This window comes from Hemicordylus capensis, chromosome 2 (genome assembly GCF_027244095.1).
Source record: "Hemicordylus capensis ecotype Gifberg chromosome 2, rHemCap1.1.pri, whole genome shotgun sequence".
NCBI lineage: Eukaryota > Metazoa > Chordata > Lepidosauria > Squamata > Cordylidae > Hemicordylus > Hemicordylus capensis.
This window is the reverse complement of record NC_069658.1, coordinates 322,249,139-322,270,457: the sequence shown is the minus strand read 5'-3', so window position 1 is coordinate 322,270,457 and position 21,319 is coordinate 322,249,139. Positions and strand designations below refer to the sequence as shown.

The window sequence follows — 21,319 nt, the reverse complement described above, 5'->3', positions numbered from 1 at the left end:
TGAGGGAATCTCAGCCTGACTTAAAAGTGCAGTCCTTACTCTGGATTAAGCTCTCTTCTGTGTCATTATTCGCCCCATGACATTCATATCCTTCCATTATTATTTAATATTGAAGAAGTTTGTGACTAGCAGTATCTTAAGGCACGGGGTGAACTGGAAACACAATTCAAAATGAGCAAGTGGACTTCCAGGAAAAATATATCATAGACTTACAGGCCCAGCAATATGGCATTAGGATTTATTTATTTTTTAACAAATAAGCATATGCACATTGGCTATGTGTGTTAGGGCTCATGCCAAAGCAATAACTCAAGATGAACAGTTGCAAGTAGTTACATTTTCAGTATCGCCAAATTCTAGTCAAGACGTAGACACTTCTGACCTATAGTCACCAAGGCATTGTTGCAACTGGCCAAAGTGTCCCTCAGTCAGAGAGGGAGCTCAAAAGACAAAAGCATGGGTGCTTTCCAGATTAAACCCTACAACAGGGGTAAAATGCTTTAATTTGGTGGTATCGTATTGAAAACAATCCCCAGAATCTCAAACTCCTACAACGGTGAAATACAGCTATTTTTCTGCAACAGACTTGCAATGTTGTAGCACTAGAACACAAAGATAAAATCTGAAAGAAGGCATTGGAAATGCGAATTGCACCTTGCTGTCAATGCAGGGACTGCGGTGTCACAACACAGGAAGTAATGGAGGCACACTTAGCAGGACCGTAGTGACACTCTTTTAGGGTTTAATCTGGAAAGCACCATGGTCTCTGCAGAGCAAGTTTCAAGAAAAAAGAGGCAGTCATCAATTTTACTGATTCCAAAACTAAGCATCAGGGATAGAATGACAACAGCTCTAGCCCATCAGAATCATTAATGCTTGAGGTATCCAATGTTAACATTAGATACCTTTCTAAGCTGTAAGATACAATTGGACAGTGACATCTCTCCCAAGAATCTCTGTTGGAATCTGTGCTATTTGGCTAATTTATAAAAGATTTTTCCAGATTTGACGGATAGTGGGTGGAGACAGAGCAAAATTAAATGGACTTCTTAATCTGATCTAGCAAGGCAATTCTATTATCATAAGCTTTGTTGAAGTCCTTTTTATAAGGCAGGATTCATATTGGATTTTTCTTATGGCAACTGATCCTGCTCGCAGATAGATGAGCAGTATAAAGAGGACTCCCATTTGGCTGAAATGGTGTACCTTCTGCTCCTTACCAGTGCCCCAGCAAAACCACCAACCAGCCGAGCCGGCAGTACTCCTCCACCAAGGACTTCCCTGATGAGGTTCTTCACTTTGCCCGTGCCCACCCGTTGATGAGCAAATCTGTGTATCCATTACATCGCCAACCTGTGCTGGTGAAAACCAACCTGCAGCACCGCCTGCGACAGATAGTGGTGGACCGTGTGGAAGCGGAGGATGGGCAGTACGATGTCATGTTCATTGGCACAGGTCGGGTTTTGAAGACTGATAGTGAAGAGTGTTAGGACTTAGACCTCAGAATCACCACCACTGGCCCTGGACCCCCTTTCCTTTAATCTCAGATCTGTGGGGCCAGTTGTAATGGAAAGGAATACTAAGTATTTAGAGGCAATATCTTCCTTATTATTACTTCACATGTTCCAGGGCTGAGCTCTGATTCATAATGCTTTAAATGTCATTTGGCCCTAAAATGCACCCATTCTAAAGTGCGATAAATGATGTGTGTGTTTGACTAGGTGTAGGAAGGGGAAACAATCTTTGAAGGAAGGGGGTTTTTTTTAGGGGCTCTCCACTTTTATCTTGCTCCAGTTTTCTCTGTAGTTAGAGATTGGGTAAGAAAACCTCTGTCTATCCAGAAACCCATTTTCTTTTGGTTACCAAAGACTTTCTACAAAAATAGCTTATACATTAAGAGGATTCAAGGCTAAAAAGAGTAATAAAGATGTCTGAGACCAGATGTGCAACCAGGAGTCAAAGGTTTCCTAACTTCCAAGGTTGCATTTTGTGTCATTAAAATGCTTATTCCTGGGCATGGCATGATTCCCAAGGAGAAGCAAATGTGTCTGTGGCAGAGAGGAGAAGATTTGCCTCTCTCAGAATATCTGGGACCACAGAGATTGTCTTGATTGTCAGTGTGCTCTTTCATTCCTTGCCTTCTAGATGCTGGCTCAGTCCTTAAAGTCATAGCTCTTCAGAGAGGGAACTTTGCAGCTGCTGAAGAAGTCATTTTGGAGGAGCTGCAGGTGTTTAAGGTGAATTACAAATGCAGCATGTATGCAAACTGCTGAGAGTCATACTGAGTGAGCAGTCATGTCACCCAGGTCAGCATGCCTGCATTTAGATGTATCATTGATTTAATACTCTCTTTATCTTTGCCCACGTGCAATTGGCATATATTCCTCCTGTCTTGATCATACATGCAGCTTGGATGCTTCTAGGCTATTGCCTGTCCTACTATTGCATTCCATTCACAGAAAAGGGTGAAAAGTGAGAGGACAGTAAAAACTCAAGGATTAAAAGCATCACTTTTTCCCAGGTCATGCCACTGCCTGGCCTCAAGGCTTGTGCTGAGGTCCAACCCTCTCTTGCTGCCTAGGCTCTCTTAACTGGAAATACGAGGGATAGGGCCTGGGATCTTATGTATGCAAAGTGTGTGCCTTGCAACTAAGGTATGGCCAGATGTATAGGCTTTAGTGGGAAGTGAGAATTAAAAAACTCTATCATAGTGAGCTTGGGAGTATAGTATAACTCTAGTGTAGCCCTTGTGGATAGAAGATGCTCCTATGCAATATACAGTTTGTTACCTTGAAGACTTAATGACAAGGAAAGAGATGAAGCTTTCCCATATATGAGCACCACAATGAATGTGGGGGGGGATCCAAAGTAGGGCAATATCTTTCTTAGGACTAATTAAAAGAACACAAAGTAGTCAGCAATAAAGGTATTACCCTACTTTGGGTTTTGGAGTTTGTGTTTTTAATGGGCCAATACAGATACCTACATTTTTTTTACAGTGAATAGAAATTGTTCTCAAGCGTCAATTACATGTGCCTAATGAAGTTCTGAATCGTCACAGCTCCCATATGCAGCAGGGATAATTGGATATTTTCAGGATCATGTTCAAATTATCATTATCACTTTTATAGCATCTCTTTGCATTAGGGTCATAATCTCATTCATCCTTACAAGTCAACATTGCCATTCTATAAAACAGAGGCTGAGGAAGGGTAACTGGCCCAGTGCCACCGCCTGGTGTGTTCATGGTGGAGCTTGAGTAGGTTTTAAATTCCAGTCTTCCAAGCCTCATGTCTAGCGCTATGTCCGCTAGCCCATGGGTTTCTCCCAGGGATGGACCTATGAAGAACAAACTATGGGTAGTGCTAGGAAGAAGATTGGTTGAGTTTCCCCTAGGGCATTTCTTTCTTTCTAGCTCTAATAAAGCTCTGACTTGGACAGAGTTATTTGCCCAGTTGTGTGCGTGTCTGTGTGTTTGCAGCTTTGTGCTTTTGTATTTGTATAAGCATAACTGAAAGCTGAATGACCCTGAATGTCTGTAGGAAATGCAGGACAGAAATGTGCAGCTGTGGGATGGGGCAGGGGTCATTTTGGTGACACATTTGAACTGAGAGACCATTTCTTTTTCCTTCCCTCAGGCGCCAATCCCTATTACGGAGATGGAAATTTCTGTCAAAAGAGTGAGTAATGAATGGCTTCTTTACGGGACAAGCTGGATGGTGGAGAAACCACTGTGTAAGAAGGGAGTCCCTAGAACTATTGCTGGCTGTGGATGTTGTGTGCAGCGGGCTGTGCTGCTGAATAATGCCCTCTCCCAAATGGAATGGTTGCTGGGGAGCTGATTGTCCAAATGTGACCACACATGTCCACCCATCAAGCTTTCTAGGATTCCTAAATTACAACACACACACACACACACACACACACACACACACACACACACTGAGCGAGAGAGCTCCCTGTCCATATGATAGGCAGTGGTGGGAGGGAGGGAGCCCCTCTCCCCAGTTATGGTGTTCTAAGTAAAGCTGCTTCTGTTTTTCTAGCAAATGCCGTGAACCAACTAATCCATACCTCCATGCCGGTTTCAGAGACATAGCATGTGCATATAGATCTCATTGCAGGGCAGACATTTCTAGAGTTCTTCCTAAGTGCTGGTTAATTAGATACATACCCAGAACCCATCATTGCTGGAAGGCTGAATGGAGGAAAAAACTCTGTTTCTTCAGAAAGATGGAGCTCAGTTTGGGATTTGTGATACTTGGACACCATGACCATCCCAAGGACTAATGCATAGTTATGCCACTCAATTAAACACAGAGATATTCATAAAACATGCCTGAGATATCTTCATTTTAATACATTACTACTATTCAGAAACTCTCATAATTGTCTATCCTTTTCTTTGCTCTTCTTTACCACTTGATTCTTTTCTGTCTGAACAGATGGCATTCATCTGTTTTTGTTGTATTTGGTTAGACCTTTAAAAAAAAAAAAAAAGAGCCCATGACTTTAATGATCATGAATCCTTAGAATAAATAGTGAAACTGGTTGGAGACTCCCTACTGTTTACCAGTCCCTTAAATCACACTGATGATATGTCTCAGTTCCAGGAGGTCTTGATACCTCCTGATATGAAATTTCCATTGCTCCTTTTCATATAGGTCATGAAAACAGCCAGCTACACTCTGGCTGTTGTAGACTGAGTTTTCACAAATCTTTAATGTAGTATCCACCAGCCAGGTAGTGAAAGTGGAGTATTGCCCAAGAGGCATGCAAGTTCCAAGTTTCCTCACTGGCATTTCCAAGATAGGGTTGAGAGAGACTCCTGCCTACAGCCTTGGAGAAGCTGATACTACACTGTGTAGACAATACTGAGCTAGATGGACCAATGGTCTGACTCGGTATAAGGCAGCTTTGTATGTTCCTATGATGGTGACTGTTATTAAGGATGATTAGTCTTTAGACAATTTCTAGAAGTTGGTTTTAATACCTAGTGGGAATGGGACCCAGGTTTCTCCTGGAGACTTGGAAGCTGGTTGAAGAACGAGGCCTTGACTCTTTATTATTGTCTAATTTACTGTGTCTCTATTTATTTTGACAGCAAATGCTCTACGTGGGCTCCCGGCTGGGGGTTGCCCAGGTGAGACTGCATCAGTGTGAGACCTATGGCTCAGCCTGCGCTGAGTGTTGCCTGGCACGGGACCCTTACTGTGCCTGGGATGGGCTCTCCTGCACCAGGTACCAGGCATCTGGCAAACGTCGGTTCCGTCGGCAAGACATCCGTAATGGGAACCCTGTGCACCAGTGCCTGGATCAGAATTTGACATGTGAGGGAAATGAGTGATATGGACAATGGGGGGAATGAGGCAGTTGGGTATGTGTCTGGAGGGACCCTTCATATGTTACCTGCACGACCCATGGTTCTCAAATCATGGAAAGGGTGAGAAATTGTGAGTCTGGTCAGGTATCAGCCGAGGCCTTTGTTGTGTGGTGATGGTCCCAGGGTCTGGTCTGAAGGCACATGAAGCAAGCACCTTACTGAAGCTAAACTGATCTGAGTCTGGCCAGTACATGGATGGGAGACTGCCTGGGAACCCCCATGTAATTTATGCTGCCTTGAGTTCCAGCGTAGATGAAAAGCAGCATACAGATGTATTGATGTCTTTCTTACATGTATAATACTACCTAATAAAAACCTCTAGGTGGTATGTATGGGTTGTATGGGACAGAGCAAAAAATCACAAATATCTAAATCAATCTTAGGTGAGTCTTCCATGTACCTATGAGGAAGTTATAGTTCCTGGGCACCTGTGCCAAACCTTTGCTTTGGGTAGCATATGTTTTGTGGTCTGAAAAATGTAAAGATACAGCACCATGTTCTTAGAAGGTGAAGGTAAAGTGTGCTGGCAAGTCGATTTTGATTCCTGACGCCTTCAGAGCCCTGTGGTTTTCTTTGGTAGAATACAGGAGGGGTTTACCATTGCCTCCTCCTGTGCAGTCTGAGATGATGCCTTTCAGCATCTTCCTATACCACTGCTACCCCATATAGGTGTTTTCCATATTCTGAGAAACATACCAGCAGGAATTCGAACTAGCAACCTCTTGCTCGCTAGGCAGGTTACTTCCCTGGAAGCCATATTTTCATTGTACAGTTTGGTAACAAGTTGTTCTAGTAAGAACTAATCAGTCTACTTTCCTTTCACTGTTTCTACAACTGGACTAAATTTGGTGCAAATCAAGGTCCACAAGTTAGATCTCTTGAGCCTCAAAAGTTCATGTGTCTGCCATCTTTTATTGGGGTGGATGTCATCATTACTAACAGCACCATTGAGGTGTACCTGTGTGTCACTCACTACAGCTGTTCCAAATTTGGTTCTAATCGGTTAGGGAGTCCTCAGGTTAGTGCACTTGTGCCTCAAACATTTATGCATCTGCCATCTTGGATTGGGGTAGATGACATCATCACAAAATACACCGTTGGGGCATCCGCTGTGTGTCCATTCAGCTGTAGCAAATTTGGTTCTGATGGGTTAGATTGTCTACAAGTTAGTGCACTTGCACCTCCAAAGTTTACATGTCCACCATCTTGAATCGGGGTGGATGACATCGTCACAAACTTCACCGTTGAGGTGTCCCTATATGTCCCTACAGCTGTAGCAAATTTGGTACAAATCAGTTAAGTGGTTCAAAAGTTAGCTCACTTGCACCTCAAAAGTTTACACATCCGCCATCTTGGATCAGGGTGGATGACATCATCACAAACTACACCGTTGAGGTGTCCCTACGTGTCCCTACAACTGTATCTGATTTGGTTCATATTGGTCCAGGCGTTTTGAAGTTGATAGTGGGGGACACATGGACACACACACAGAACGCCAGGTGATCTCATAAGCTTACTGGAAAGTAGACTAAAAATGAGGCTAAATTACTTAGGAAGACATAGAGGAAGACATAATCCTCATACATACTTTCCTGTCTTGGATAACCTCGGGAGCAACTACTTTGTGGAATTTAAATTCTGAGCGTGGTCCCTTTTTTGTACATTAGACAGATCTGGCTGGGCTGAAGAGCTACCCAGTAACCCCTTGAGCCAGGCCTCCCATGTTCAGCACCAATGTTCTGCTCAGTGGGCATCCCTGATCGTCTTTGGGGGAATGCTGACCTATTGGTCTCTGATGTGGACCTTCTTGTTTTTGTAGTAGATGACTTTGACAGCACAGAGGAAAAGATCGTGTATGGGACAGAGCACAACAGCACCTTCTTGGAGTGCATCCCCAAGTCATCCCAGGCTACAGTGCAATGGTTTGTTCACCGGTCTCCAGAGGAGCTACGAGATGAGGTGAGGCGAGTGCCATTGCATTCAGTTTGGTTGTTTCCAATAGGGAACACTTTCTGTAGTCATCAGAACAGAAATCTATTGCCTCCCTCTAAATGCATACCAATGGCCACACCCAGGCCATTGGGCAGACCTAGGTGGTTGCCAAGGGCAGAAACCGGCGGAAGGTGCTGTTGTGCCCACCGGCTACCCACTGCTGCCCACCACCTCCTCCTCTTCTGCTGCCACCATTTGCTGGCTGTTTTTGCTAGGCCTCTAACTGCTGCAGCGTGTTATAATGATGTCATTGAATCACACAGTGATGTCATTATAATGCACCACCATGGCACTTAGAGGCCTAGCAAAGGCCTAAACTTAGAATCTCTTTGTTCTTCCCTTTGGCCTCTGTTACCTCATATACTTTTTCAGGAGGTTCCTGCTTCCATTATCCTTCTTCGTTTTAGTTTCGTAGCCTTCCTTGCTCCATCGAACTCCACTAGGAATTCTTGAATTAAACTGAAAGTAGAGAAGCCCACGCTCCTACTGTGTGAGGTCTCACCCCTCTCTTCCCAGAGCTAGCAGGCCAGTTCAGTTCTCAGGGAGCTGAGCTGAGAAAGAAGTGATAATAGTGTGAGGTTTGAGGGGAATTCCCTGGAGCAAAAGGGGCACAGAAGGCAGGACTGACCAGTAAACACAGCTGCTTAGTTCCACTTCAAGACTGCCGCTTGCTAATAAGGACAGGATTGGTGTCCTAGGGAGAGTGGAGTGGTGTCAAACCCCTCCTCTCCCCCAACTGCTGTAGCTTTCTAAAGGACCACACAGAGCAATGGAATGTGCCGTTCATGCCGGGGTTCCTTGTTCTGCATGTAAGGCAAATAAATACAAGTCACTCATCAAAAAGAAAGAATAAATTAAAAGGATTCCTGCCTGCTGCCACCTTCTTTTCCTCAGCTTAGACTTTGGGTGCAACAGCTTTCCTTTATGAGGCAAGGCTTGTGTCATGAGACTGACTGGAAGGGATTTTTACAGGTAAAAGACATTAATAGCAGGGGAACAAAGGCTCCCTCAAGACCCAGCCTGTTATGCCACTCTTTTGTCGTGGTGTTTTGTTTGTAAAGGATGCTTATCTGTCTAAGAGCACTGTGCACTTTGGGTGGCCTTCCTGGGTGTTGCTGCTAGCTCAGGCGAGTGCTGTTTTCCCGGAGATACCATTTGGGGTTGAGGAGAAAGTTGTTGCTTGCATACAAGGAGGAGTGAAGCATCTGGAGAAGTTCACAGAACATTGCAAAGGATGGATGGGCAGGAAGAGGGAATGTGTACAGCCTGGGGAGTTTTAAATGAGAAGGATTGGTTTCTTTGAAAATTACAGGCCACCAAATCTCAGGACCAAACTAGACATGAAGTCAGATGTGCAAATGTATCTCCAGCAGCAGCTGCCGGTGAGAGTCAAACTACATGCTACCTTGGGTGCGTCGTTACAATGGACACACTCCCCCCACCCCTCACCCTAAGTAGGAGCCATGGGGAGGAATCCTCATTAGGACTTCAGTGTGCTAGGGGCTCTAACCCGTTAACCCTCTCTGGATCAGGGCTCCCCATGGCTCCTACTTGCCCTAGGAAGAAAACTGCCAATGGAAGCCCTCCTCCTGAGGCAAATAGGAGGCTGTGGGGAGGCCAGTCCATGGTGGGAGCAAAAGGTTAAAGCCCTCTTTGCCCAACACTTTGGTCCTGATCCAGACTGGTCCCCCACAGTTCTTGCTTAGGGGGAAAAAACCCATTCATGTCTGCTTTAACGATACATTTAATATAACATGTTTTGGCCTTGAGGTTGCTGAATTTGCACCCAGTACCAAATGTGAAATGCTTGCGTGGAATACTCTCAACTCTGCCACAACCTCCTCCTAACCGGCTGTCAGTCTATTCATTCACTCAACTTCTGTGAGTCAGTCATGGCTCCCCACTGGAAACTGTACCAATTTGGCCTCTGTGTTATTTCTTCTTCTAGGTGAAAACTGATGAGCGGATCATGAAGACAGAGCAAGGACTGCTGTTCCGCAAGCTCTTCCGCCAGGATGCTGGGACTTACTACTGCAAGGCTCAGGAGCACAGTTTCACTCAGACGGTCACCAAAATCACATTGGATGTGATTGAAAGTGAGCAGCTGGAGCAGGTCTTCCAGCGGGAGCAGGAGGAGGAGCAGCCTCGCCCACCTTGCCTGGTGCCTGATCCCCGCATGCTTCATGGCCAGAGGGTGTGGTTCAAAGACATCATGCACCTTATTGGCTATGCCAACCTGCAGAGAGTGGAGGAGTATTGTGAGCGTGTATGGTGCGGGGACCGCCAACTGCGGCACAAAGTCAGGCCCTCGAAGAGCAAAAACATGTTGGATGGTGGCAAAAAGGGGCGGGGCAAGCAGCACAGCGAGAGAAACCGGGTGCCTAGGCAAGCAGCAGCCACATAAGAGGAAGGAGAGCCAGTACTTGGCAAGAGGAGAACATGAGAGGAGAAAGATCATTATGGACCGGCTTTCCTCCTCATGAATGAGAACCACCGTCTCTAGCAACAGTCCTTATGACGGGGCTTGTCCAGATGGGAGGGCCCACCTTGCTGATCAGCTGAGCCTGGAGACATTTCTTGCTGGGAGCACACGACTTCCCTGTGCCCCTGGCATTGGTGACAATGACTCAAGACCAGAGCTGGAGCATTTCCTCCTTATCCCTGACTGGTGCCTTTCACTCACATATTGGTGGTGGTTTATTTCATACCTGGAAAGGCACTGAATAGCCTTACTCATGAACAACATGGTTTCCCAATGCAGTGTATATTGGATATAGTGTATATATCCAGTGCTGAACCCTATGGGTAGGGCATTAATGATGACCGAACTACATGATGCAGAGGCATGAGTTCTGGGAGGGGACACCCAACCATGTGTCAGGTTACAGGCAAAGGGAGACTATCAGCAGTAGTGGTAGAAGCCACAACAGGTGGGAATGATGGATAATTGCAGCTGGGTTTGGACACAGGGAACAGAGCTCTGCTGGAGTGACAAGTGCCAGAAACATCAGCTATCAACACCGGGTGACAAGATCGGTCCTTTTGGGGGTGGGGGGGGGCAGATGCCCAGTTCCAGTGCAATTGCCTGAAATGTATGATATGAGAGAGTGAATGGATGTGATTGTCCTTGCGGGGAGGTGGAGGAAGGCAATGTTAGTTGTAGATCTAGGAACCTCATTGCCCCAAGCTTACTATGGCTCTGGTTTGGGGTTGTCAACGTTGACTGAAGATATTCCTTGATTTCCCCCTCCCCCATTTTTTTAATCCAATCTGCCCCCCCCCCAATCAAGCCATTAAAATCTCCAGGATTGTTTCAGTCGTCACATGGAGATTGATGTTGATTTCTGGAGACTCCAGGCTAGTTCTGAAGGGTTGGCATCCCTTCTGTGGTTAACAGGCAGAAAGCTTTGGAAAGGTTTCATATATAAGACTTAAAGTGGCTCTTCTTGTTCCACTTATGTTTGTAATGTGAATATGAAACCACATTGGCTAAGCTGATCATTTTTATTTCAAATGACTCTTCTCCTTTCTTTTCCACACGAACAACTATCAGATTGTCACATAAATAGTGCAAGAGAGGCTCAAAAGTAATTTCTGGCCAGATGACCTGCTGCATTTCAGCCAGATGAATCCTTTTCAGTTGCAAAGCCAGAGAGCAATTTGTAGTAGTAGCAGGAATTTCAGGAGGGAAATGAGGGTGGCAGGAGAAGAGTTCAGCACCTCCTTCTCCCTTTCCCTTTCAGCCACAAAGTGTGCTCCCTGCAGGCACTTTGCAGCAAAGGAGGAGTCCCTGAGCTGCCATTACACGTGGTTGCAGTTTAAAGTGAAATTTGGTCCTTGGCCTTATGTATGCAAAATGCCCTGTGCTTTGCATGCAACCCCAGAACAGCCTTATATTTTAATCCACACACAGGATCTTCCCAGTCTGTGTCTTTCAGCCATTCCTTCGCAAGATTCACTAGGGCATGCAACATTGCCATGGCCCAGTGTCAGAGCCCTGGAAGGCTATTTACCTCTGTCTTCCATTCCTGTTGTCTCTGAGGTTGTGTTGATTCCTTAGATGAAATTGATTAAACACCAACAGCTGAATGGAAACCACCAGTTTGTTCAACAAATAAATCAAACCCTTATGCAGCAGGTTCAGGCTGTGGGGCAAGTTTCCTCTTTTGCTTTCAATGATTTGACATTCATCCACACAATGAATGGTCTCATAGCAAGCTGTGCCTGAGACTGAGATTTATTGTTAGAACCTCTTCCTACAATGACACTGTATGCAACCCAAGTTGATTGTTTTTCTCAAACACTTATAGAAGAGTGTATGTGCCCAGAGGCAAGATAATAAAGCTCAAATTACCACAGCCCCATTCGGACATAGTGTGAAACCTTGGGTAGACGAAGCTGTGGTTAATCGGTGAAGCTGGAAATCATGCTGAAGATGATTGTTCAACTGAGGTTTCGCAGCCTGTGGCTTCTGGGAAAAGGAGTCCATTCCTCTTCCTAGTCTGCTCTGTTCCACTCGTGTTGCCATATTGCGGCCAAGGCGGCAGCATGCTAGTGAAGCTGCAACCATTGGATACAGCATTAGGGGGTCGTGCCCACTGCGAGCATGCCTTTTCAGCATTGATCACCCATCCTTAGCAGGGTGAAGGCATTTTAACACTTTCATCACACCACTCACAGCACTGCTTATGCAAGAACTATGAAACCAGACAGCCATGCACAAGCACAATCACTGACAACTGCAGGATGGCAAAGGGCACTTTCCAATTGTCCTGGGGTCTTGGGGGAGGGATGCTGAGCAGTACCTGAGAAATGGAAGCAAGTGGGCAGTGGACTGTTGGCTTGGCAGATGCAAGAAGGGATGCTTTCCCCTGAAAATGGATGCTGTGTGGTGTCCGCACAGCTGCTCCTGGGACCTATGGGCAGACCTGATAAAAATTAGTTGCTGCTGGTGTTTCTGGGAACTGCACTCTGTCCAGAAAGGCAGTGCCTGGCGAAGCCATTGTAACCACCACCTTTCAGTAGGCAGGGTTACTTGTGTTGTATCATCCCAGCTTGGAGACAAGGGCGAGTGTTTCTGCTTGTAGTCTGCAGTCGCTGCATTTAAAAGGGCTGTCATGGGGATTCCCCCTGGTCGCAATTCCAGTGATAACCCATTTCCCGTCATTGGATGTGAGTCTACAACCAGCAAGTGGACTCTCCCTAGGGGGAATCTGCTTGTTGAGTTGGCGTTAAACATCCCTAAAAATGGCTTATCACTTCTGGCTGTGAGGATCCCTGCATTCTTCTTGTGGGTTTCCTCTTTTAATGTCCCTGGGGAAAGATAGATTGTCTTCTCCAGTTGGGGAGGAAGGGACTTGGGGGGCTCCTCCCGCGGGAAGAAAGGATTGGGGCCCTCTTTTCCCACTTTAACTGGTTAATGATAGACTGCAAAAGCCCACTTGCGATAAGCTATTCCAACTGTGCAGGTGCACTGGAGCACCTTGCAGTTCTCAAGGGCCACTGGGCCAGACAGACAGGCCTAGCAGCCACTCCATCCACCCCCGCCGCTATGGGGTCGGGGAGGCCTGCTAGGCTCATCCCCACCCCTGGCCATGCGCATGGCTGCTAAAATTATGGAAAAGATTGGTGGTTCAGCATGGTGGGGACAGCAACAGCAGAGCCCCTCCTTCAGGGTTTTTTTTAATGGGGGGGCTCATGCTGGGAGTGGTCTAGGCCCCCAAATTACCTAGGTGCACCACTGCATGTGCTTCTAAAAATACTTCTGAAAATTGTTACCTTGCAGCACTGGGCTGGTTCTGACAAACTTTGCTGTAGAGGTCAGCCATCCCGCCGCCCCCCCCCCCCAGTAATGCACTGGAGAAAGGATGCAACATAATGATATTGCCTCCTTCCTTAAGTGATCGTGGGGCAGTTGCTGGGGAGAAAGGTGGTGCTTTTAAACACCACCGCTGCTCTGCTGCCACCCACAGAGGTAGCAGCTTTTTTTTTTTTAATCAAAAGGGGGGGGGAGATCATACTAGGCATGGTCTGACTCAATATGATTGGATGCAGGGTCTATTGGGCAACCTTGATTTGGAGTGGATTTAATCAGTCCTTGTCATTACCAAGATCCGATCTGATGCATAGTTGGCCGATACACCTTGCATTGAATCGGATCCAATTACCAGGCCATTTTGTACGCACAACCTGTAGTGGGGAAGTAGATCACAGCAGTCCACCCTTGCCACTGTGAATGCTTATCTACACTGGCTGGATTTTTCATGTGTAAGCAAGGAGCACAAAAAATTCAGCAGGTGTAGACTCTAATTATGCAACTCGTATCTCACATGAAATATAGAATCCAACCACACAGTTTTGGTACAAGCATGTTGGATTTTTCTCAGGCCCTATGGAAATATATGCCCTTTTGGAGATCATTGGCATATGTTCCCCTGCAGACGTTAGATGGATATCTACCAGAGTCAGGACCTTCATTTTGGAATGCAAACATATTGACCTGATGCCAAGTGAAAACTCTTGCATTTTGTCAAGTATCTGACAGATTTTATTATAAGGGCTTCTGGGTGGTTTTTCCCCTTCTGTTTGATTTGTATGTGTATTGCTAAACATACAATATTTCTCAGAGCAGTGTGAAGTCCTATCAATCAACCAAGAAGGGTAAAAAATCTGTCCAATTGAATCTGAAAAATCAATGTAGAGAAAGGAAAATAATCCTGGAATTTGATCAGATAATCAAAGCTAGTGCTTCTGTCTTTAGAAGAGAACAATGAAATTGTTAAATGTGCTAATCTGAGCCAATTATCAAACATTCACCTTAGCAATTACCTCAATAGGCAAACACTCCCTGTTTTAAAGTATTGCTTCACAACAACCACCTCTGTCCTTCCAGGACTATTTAGTGAGAGATCTACTTCCTTTTTAGACAACCATCACTTGCTAGTTCAGCAGATGAGTATTTTGTTTTATTCATGCTGATCTTTGAAGCTGTCTTTGCATCAAAAGGATCCCTCAGAATTTGGCACTCAGAACAAATGCATCAACTTTTCCTGCCAAAAAATTGCCCATGGAAGCTGTAAAACTAAGGGTTCTGTTTGCATGGCACAACAGTTTTACTTTGGAATTTCCAAAAGTGTCTAGAACTGCAATAACTTTCTACTTGCACTGTATAAGCCAAATTAGAGATAAAACAGTGGGTTGAAAAAGAAAGCAGACCATAAGCACAAGAGATATCAAAGCGTTCAAGGGACATATACATGGACACCATTCTCCTGTAATTACTAATAATATTACTAATAACACAAATGTCTAATGCAGCTTGAATTCTAAGGTCTACCTAGATGTCTAGTTCTGAGACAGGAGTCAATAGAACTTGGTACATTCTTTGTGTCCAGAGGAACTCTCTGACAAGAACGTGTTCAGGGTGGGTCTTTGCTTCAGCTTTTATATAATCTAGTAGCTCTACGAATGGACTTTTGTTCTTTGTGGTGATGGCTTTTCTGTTTATATAAAGAATAGTTTCCATGTACAACCAACCAGGGGCATATCTAGGGGTAGGGCAGGCAGGGCACGTGCCCTGGGCACCACTTGAAGGGGGGTGCCATTTTGTAAAATTAATTTTTTTAAAAAAAAATGGCTGCCCAAAACAAAATGGCCACCATGCATGCTCAAATGGCCTCTGTGAGGCCCTAGGTCATGCCAGGCCTTGCAGAGGCCATTTGAGCATGCGTGGTGGCCATTTTGTTTTTGGCAGCCATTTTTAAAAAAGATTTTTAAAAATGGCCACCGCACATGCTCAAATGGTCCCTGTGAGGCCCTAGAGGCCAGTGGGGGGAGGAGGAACCTTTGCAAACCCCCCAGCATTTAGGAAGCCCCCCGAAGGGGCTACAGGTAAAATAATAATAATATATAATATAAGTCACTGTACACATATTCAGATTGGCACTATGTACAGAGAATCAGGGCTTGTGAATACTGAGCTGATGCTTATGAGCTAGGATTGTATTCATTTGCTCTTACTTTGCTTCTTGTGATAAGTGAGTTAAATGTGATGTCTTGCTAATATGGCTATTAATGGTGAATTTGTCTTTGAATCAGTGTGAAATCCTTAATATTAAGGCCCACTGGGAGTTTCTTGCTCTCTTTCTCTCATTTTAACTGTCTTTCTGAAATACTAGAATATGTTCCAAGCAGTGACACAGTTTACTCTGCATATCCTTTAATTATTTACAGAGTATCTGGAAAAAGTCAAATTCTCCATTTATTTTTAAAACTTATGTAATGGTGATGCTACAATGCATAGTAGAGAATTAGACAGGCACTTCTGTTTAGTTTTCCAAGTACACCTCCACATAGTATTTGGGTATTTCATGAGCCCCAGCATACTGAAATTTGTAGTTTTCCAGCATTTTTTGGTCTGGCTAAGTCCACTGCTAAAATAGTTTTTGAAATAGTAAAAGATTAACGAGCCTGACTTGTATTTTTCAGCTGTTATTATGGTAAAGTTATCTGAAAGATGGGTGTCAGATGCCTGGACAGGGGGTGCAATTTCAGTGTTTGCCCTAGGCGCTATTTTCCCTAGATACGCCTCTGCAACCAGCTCCCCTTTAAAAAGATCTCTCTCAGTTTCTATGCAGCAGGAACTCCCTGAGGAGTGGCCCTCACCTGGGTGCAATTTTGGGGGAAAGAAATATTGATGCCATAAATATCATTGTGGTTAAATATTGGGGCTAAATAGCTGTTTTACCCCATACAACCTTTACAAGGCTTGAGGGGAAAGCAAGTATGACAGTTTGCCTAGATTCTAATTAAAAGGAGAGGAACAGCTGTATGGTTCACCTTTAAATCAACAACACCCCATTGATCAGGAAGAAGTATGAATCACAGGGGGCAAGGATGGACACTGAGTGCCGGCGGGGGTGGGGGGAATTGTCACAAGCTCTAGATGCAGGGAGAGCAGAGTGGCATAGTGATTGAAAAACAAAACAGTACTGAGAGATATTGAGGTCACATGATATTATACATGTGATTGTATGTGAATACAGTAGTGTGAACAGTTATTGGGAATAGCTTGATATAGATTCTGGGCTGGTTTGAACAATTGCCCACTGGCACATACAGTCAGGATAGGGAGGCGCTGAGAGCCTGCCTGTCCTGACATCACTGCAGGACGTTTGATGTGCTGTCAGAGCATTCTTTAATCATGTGAGGGGGGGGGCATTCATCTGAATTCCCCCTACGTGTTCCAAAACCCTCTGGGTTTACCGCATGTTGAGAATTCCTGCAGTGAGGTCAAGGCGGGTGCTCTCTCAGCGCGTCCCTGTCCTGATCGCGTGTGCCGGCAGATGATCGTCCAGACCAGCTCACTAACAGATACATCTTGTGTTCTGCAAGCATAAACTTGCCTGTCGCTGGGAATATTCCTCCCCCCATTCTGAGGGTTATGAAGATATGTGAAATGGGGACGCCAAAAACTCAGCATTTGGCTTTGTGCCTTCATTTGCTCTTGGCTTGCAGTACTGGCTGCTGCTGTGAGGTAGACTTCGTACCCCACATTTTAAGGGAGGTAGTTTGTCAGACTGCTACAAGTTCTGGAGGGAAAAGTAAGCCCTTGATGTAATTTGCAAGCCCCGCCTCTTGATTCTTCCTAATTGAAGCCACATCATGGGCCCCATTTTCTTCTAAAGGGGCCATCATAAAATCTAAGGAACCACCCCCCTACCTTTCTATAATAATGATAGGAGAATTCAAGCACTAATTTGCTAGTAAGAAGAGCACGATATGTGCACCAAACCTTGGCTTTCTGTTCATTATGGAAATACTTATGAATGTTCCCCAATCACAGATGTGCATCTATCCATCCATTGCTGTGGATAGTAACTAACAATCACATACACCAGTTGGATAAAATGTAACCTCAAGTTTAATGTGAATGGATTGCTAGCATAGTCATGGATTTGTTGTGAGGTCTTAGGAAAGGGTTATTTCCCCCTTTGCCTCAGTTCTCCTAGACTTGTTCTGTTTGTTGATCAGAGCATTTTCTAGTTCAATGGAAGGCCAAATTGCTAAGCATATAAAGGTTCTCAAGGCAGAAACATGACTGATAGAAATGACTACCATTATTATGTTTGTGGGGAGAGAGATGGGAATTGAAGCCTTGTGTGTCTAGTGTATACTTGATATGTGATCTATCCGCTGTCAAGAGAACTCCTTCTGAAAGGAGACAGCCTTTGTGATCTTTGCCTTCTCTAGATACAGCCCCATGAGCTAATGTGCAGGCAGGTCTTTGAAGCTGCGTGTGTGAAGGGGTCAGGGGAGAAGACAGACAGACAATGAACTTCTTTCCTGCATCTGCTGGAATAGAATTACACTCAGTTTATTTTTGCAGAATGCCTACAAAGTGGAAAGTGAGCATAAGTTGAGGCAAAACAACACATAGGGTGAGAGAGGCTAAAGAGTGGGGTTTTGTTATCTGTGTATGCAGTACATTTTTCTTCAGCATTAAAGACAATGCTCCACTTGGCTCAGTTAAGGAAGAATTTTTTAAAAAAATCTCTCACCATTCAGATACCTTACAAATCCTGCAGCAGCACTTTTTTTTTAATGGCCATGCGCCACCTGCTAAGTAAACGGGCACTGCATTCTAGTGTTCAACAGCATCAAGCTATTGCAGATACCCGAACAATCTGATCCTAAGTCTGTTTATTTATACATAAATCCTATTGATTTCTCTGTGATTGCCACCTGAAGCTGTTATTTCCTGTGCACATTTGCCCATGAGTAAGTGCCATTAAACTCCAGTTGACTTGCTTCCAAGAAAACAAGCATAAGGTCGGGCTGCCAGAATGCCTTTTAGCCTGTCTTGTGTTACTTATACATACTTCTGATTTCCTGCAGTGTAGTATATTAATAGCTAGAGAACCAGTTTAAATTCAGTGGGGGTCTGGATTAAAAGTAGATTTACGTGCATAAACTTAAGGTGCTGAGTCAGTCACTTTGGGGATGTGTGCCATATTGGACAGGAGCATTAGTATCCTCCTTCAAAAACCAGAGTTGATTGAGATCAAGTCAATTTAAATCTGATTTAAATCATCAAAGAATGAGCCAAGTTTAAAACTAATATATATAAAAAATCTCCATTAACTATTTAGATACTTTCAAAATAAAAGTCTATACTAATTCATTGCTATGAGCATTAAAATATATTGTTTTTAATGTTGCTTCATTCTGACAACAGTGCCTTGCATCTAACTGTTGCACTCTTTACATTTTCCACATTTTTCTTTTTTGCGCAGTGAAGGTATTTCTTCAAAATACTCCCAAATTAGGTCTTTCTTTCAGCCTGCACCTATGACAGGTTTTTGGAGAGAAGTCCTCATTGGAATCAACTTTAGAAGGAGCTTCTCCTTTCAAGTGTTCCTTTCTGTTTTAGTCTATTCTGAGCCTTCTCCTTTGTCTAGAACTGCCCTGTCCCCCCTCCACACAAAAAGTGGTTCACCATGACATGGAAGGTAAGTGTCAAAGGAACATAGGAAGCAGCCTTATATCAAGTCAGACTATTGGTCCATCTAACTCAATATTGTACTATAAGTATAGGAACTATTATGTTGTATGATGATTGGCAAAGATGTTTTCCCACTTTTTTTCCCCTTTGCACAAGAGAGTAGCCTTTGAGGTCTTCTAAATGGCAGTTTGATTCAGCTTCAGGGCTTATTTCTATGGAGGATGTTGCTCCCCAGATACATGACACACGTGTAAAGCCATGCTTTTCTGTGACAAATGGCCCCCAGATCCACTCTAGAAATGGAGCTAAATAAATAAATAAATCACATTTCTCCCGAGTTGGACGAGAGAGGATTGTTTCATGTGCATTTTAGTGTATGCACTTCCTCCGTCTCTCTTCTCTTCACTCCTCCCCTTGCTCTCCCTCCTGGCCTGGCATGGCACACCCTGGACTCCCCACATGGCCTCTCTTTCTCTTCCCTCTCCCCTTCTTCTGCCTGTGCCCTCCCACTCCCTGCCACTGCCAAGAGAAAGAACAGGAAAGGCAAGCCAGGCTCTGGGCTGGAAGTGAGGGAGTTAGTGCCAGCCGGGATTGTACAACAGCGGGGGCACACGTGGAGAGTGTATACAGCCCACACTGCCTCTAGATTAAATAAAGTGTACAAACCAACCGATCCTGCTGCAACTAATCCTCTCATTTACAAAGGCTCTTTTCAGAGGAGGATCATATGTTCAGTTTTAAGATAATATGTTTGCATTTAATGCGGATTTTAGTTTAAACCAGTTTTTTTTTAAAAAGTGTAGCTTTCTTTTAAAAATTAGCATATACTGAAAAATTCAAAATCTGATTTTTAAAAAACTTTTTTTTAAAGCATCTCTGTCCTGCTAAAAATGAAGTATCTAGGCTATCATCCAGGGGTGTGGCGCCTCTCTATAGGTATGAGGAGATAGAAGGCAGAAAGTGCTGCAGGTATTTTTGGAGGGTGGGTGGGTGTTGAGATATCTAGCAGTACAGTATTGGTCACTGGCTGAACCACAGTGAAGGGTGAAACTGCCTCTAATCTGGCATTCCAGTATCTGGATTTGTCCTCTTTGGTCTTTTTACAGCCGCTGCCAGATGCCTGGTCACTGTTAGAATGAATCTGTGCTCAGTATTCAGACTGACACGCAAAATCACAAAGGCAGAAAAATCTCATGAGATGTTTCATTATCAGGGGTCCATTGAGGCTGGGAGATTTTGGATCCTGTTCAGGCCTGGATTCCAAGTGGGTGGCATGCTTTCATCATGCTGCCTTGTTTCTTTTCCCTATCTCATACTATAGCTCAGCTTGTTTGTATCTCTGCCCCACCTAATGGACTTCCATATGGAAGGTTTCCTTAGTGCCAATTATTGGAAGCCATAGAGGGGCTGGACTGATCGTGGCTAGCCCAGAAAGAAGCCTGAGGACTAGAAGAGTAAGTGTCCTAGTGTAAGGATGGGCAGCAGAGAGAGTGGGTTGCATTGGGGAACCATTGACCAGTTTTTGGTAGACCACTAAGGTAAAGTGCCGTCAAGTTGGTGTTGACTCCTGGTGACTACAGAGCCCTGTGATTGTCTTTGGTAGAATACAGGAGGGGTTTACCATTGCCATCTCTCGCGCAATGTGAGATGATGCCTTTCAGCATCTTCCTATATCACGGCTGCCCAATATAGGTGTTTCCCATAGTGCCTGCTAACTGCTGAGATTCAATACTTGAGCAAATAGGTCTTAATCTGGTCCAGCAAAACACGTCTGATGTGTTTTTATCATTATAACATATCTTTCTGCATTTCTGTGCATTCAAAATAGCTTGACAACCTATGATGAAAAAAGAAAATGACAGCTTTTAAAGCAGCAGGGCAAGCAATAGGACAAACCTAATAAAATAATTACTTTAGCATTTTTTTTTAAAAAAAGAGAGCACCAGTCTTCTCTGCCCCTCCTAAATTGGGGCAGTGATGGGGAGAAGGTGTACTTGTGTTAGAAGGTTACCCCATAACCTGGGTATCACAGCTGAGAAGGGTCCATCTCTTGTGCCCTCCTGCTTGCCTGTCAGCCAGCCACCCACACTTCTGGCAGTGGGAAAACATGTTGAAGGGCTTCAATAGAAGCAGTAGGCAGGTAAAGTTCCTGCAAGCCCGCAAACCATTCACATCCCAGGCTTTCTGACATGTGACAGTGCACACTCCTGGGAGGCATGATCACGATATCTGAACCTGCCTAAGTCTGGTTCCCATGCCACATTCCCAAAACTTGCCCAACATTCTCCGCCCAACTTCAAATGTAAATTATGAGCAGCCCCACATAAAGCACATGATGGTAACCCAATCTGGTGGCGACTGGGGTGTGAATGATTGAGGTCAGGTCTGATTTCTCCAGAGGGAGGTGGTAAAAAACATTCTTGGCCACAGCTTCTACCTGG

The 21,319-nt window shown here is 44.6% G+C and overlaps 1 protein-coding gene across 13 annotated transcripts in view; it reads left to right on the top strand.

Annotated features, from left to right (window-relative positions):
* Positions 1 to 11,739, top strand: part of SEMA3G (semaphorin 3G) — a 147,287-nt gene extending 135,548 nt beyond the window's left edge. For 11 of the 13 annotated variants that reach the window (XM_053299543.1, XM_053299540.1, XM_053299539.1 and 8 more), the window contains 6 exons: positions 1,224 to 1,455; positions 2,146 to 2,237; positions 3,639 to 3,680; positions 5,105 to 5,330; positions 7,203 to 7,342; positions 9,324 to 11,739. In XM_053299543.1, coding sequence (XP_053155518.1) covers positions 1,224 to 1,455; positions 2,146 to 2,237; positions 3,639 to 3,680; positions 5,105 to 5,330; positions 7,203 to 7,342; positions 9,324 to 9,779 — 1,188 coding nt within the window. In that variant the 3' untranslated portion in view covers positions 9,780 to 11,739. The remainder of the gene's footprint in view (positions 1 to 1,223; positions 1,456 to 2,145; positions 2,238 to 3,638; positions 3,681 to 5,104; positions 5,331 to 7,202; positions 7,343 to 9,323) is intronic. The other 2 variants (XM_053299535.1, XM_053299547.1) reach the window with 2 other exon arrangements.
* The last annotated feature ends 9,580 nt before the right edge of the window (positions 11,740 to 21,319 follow it).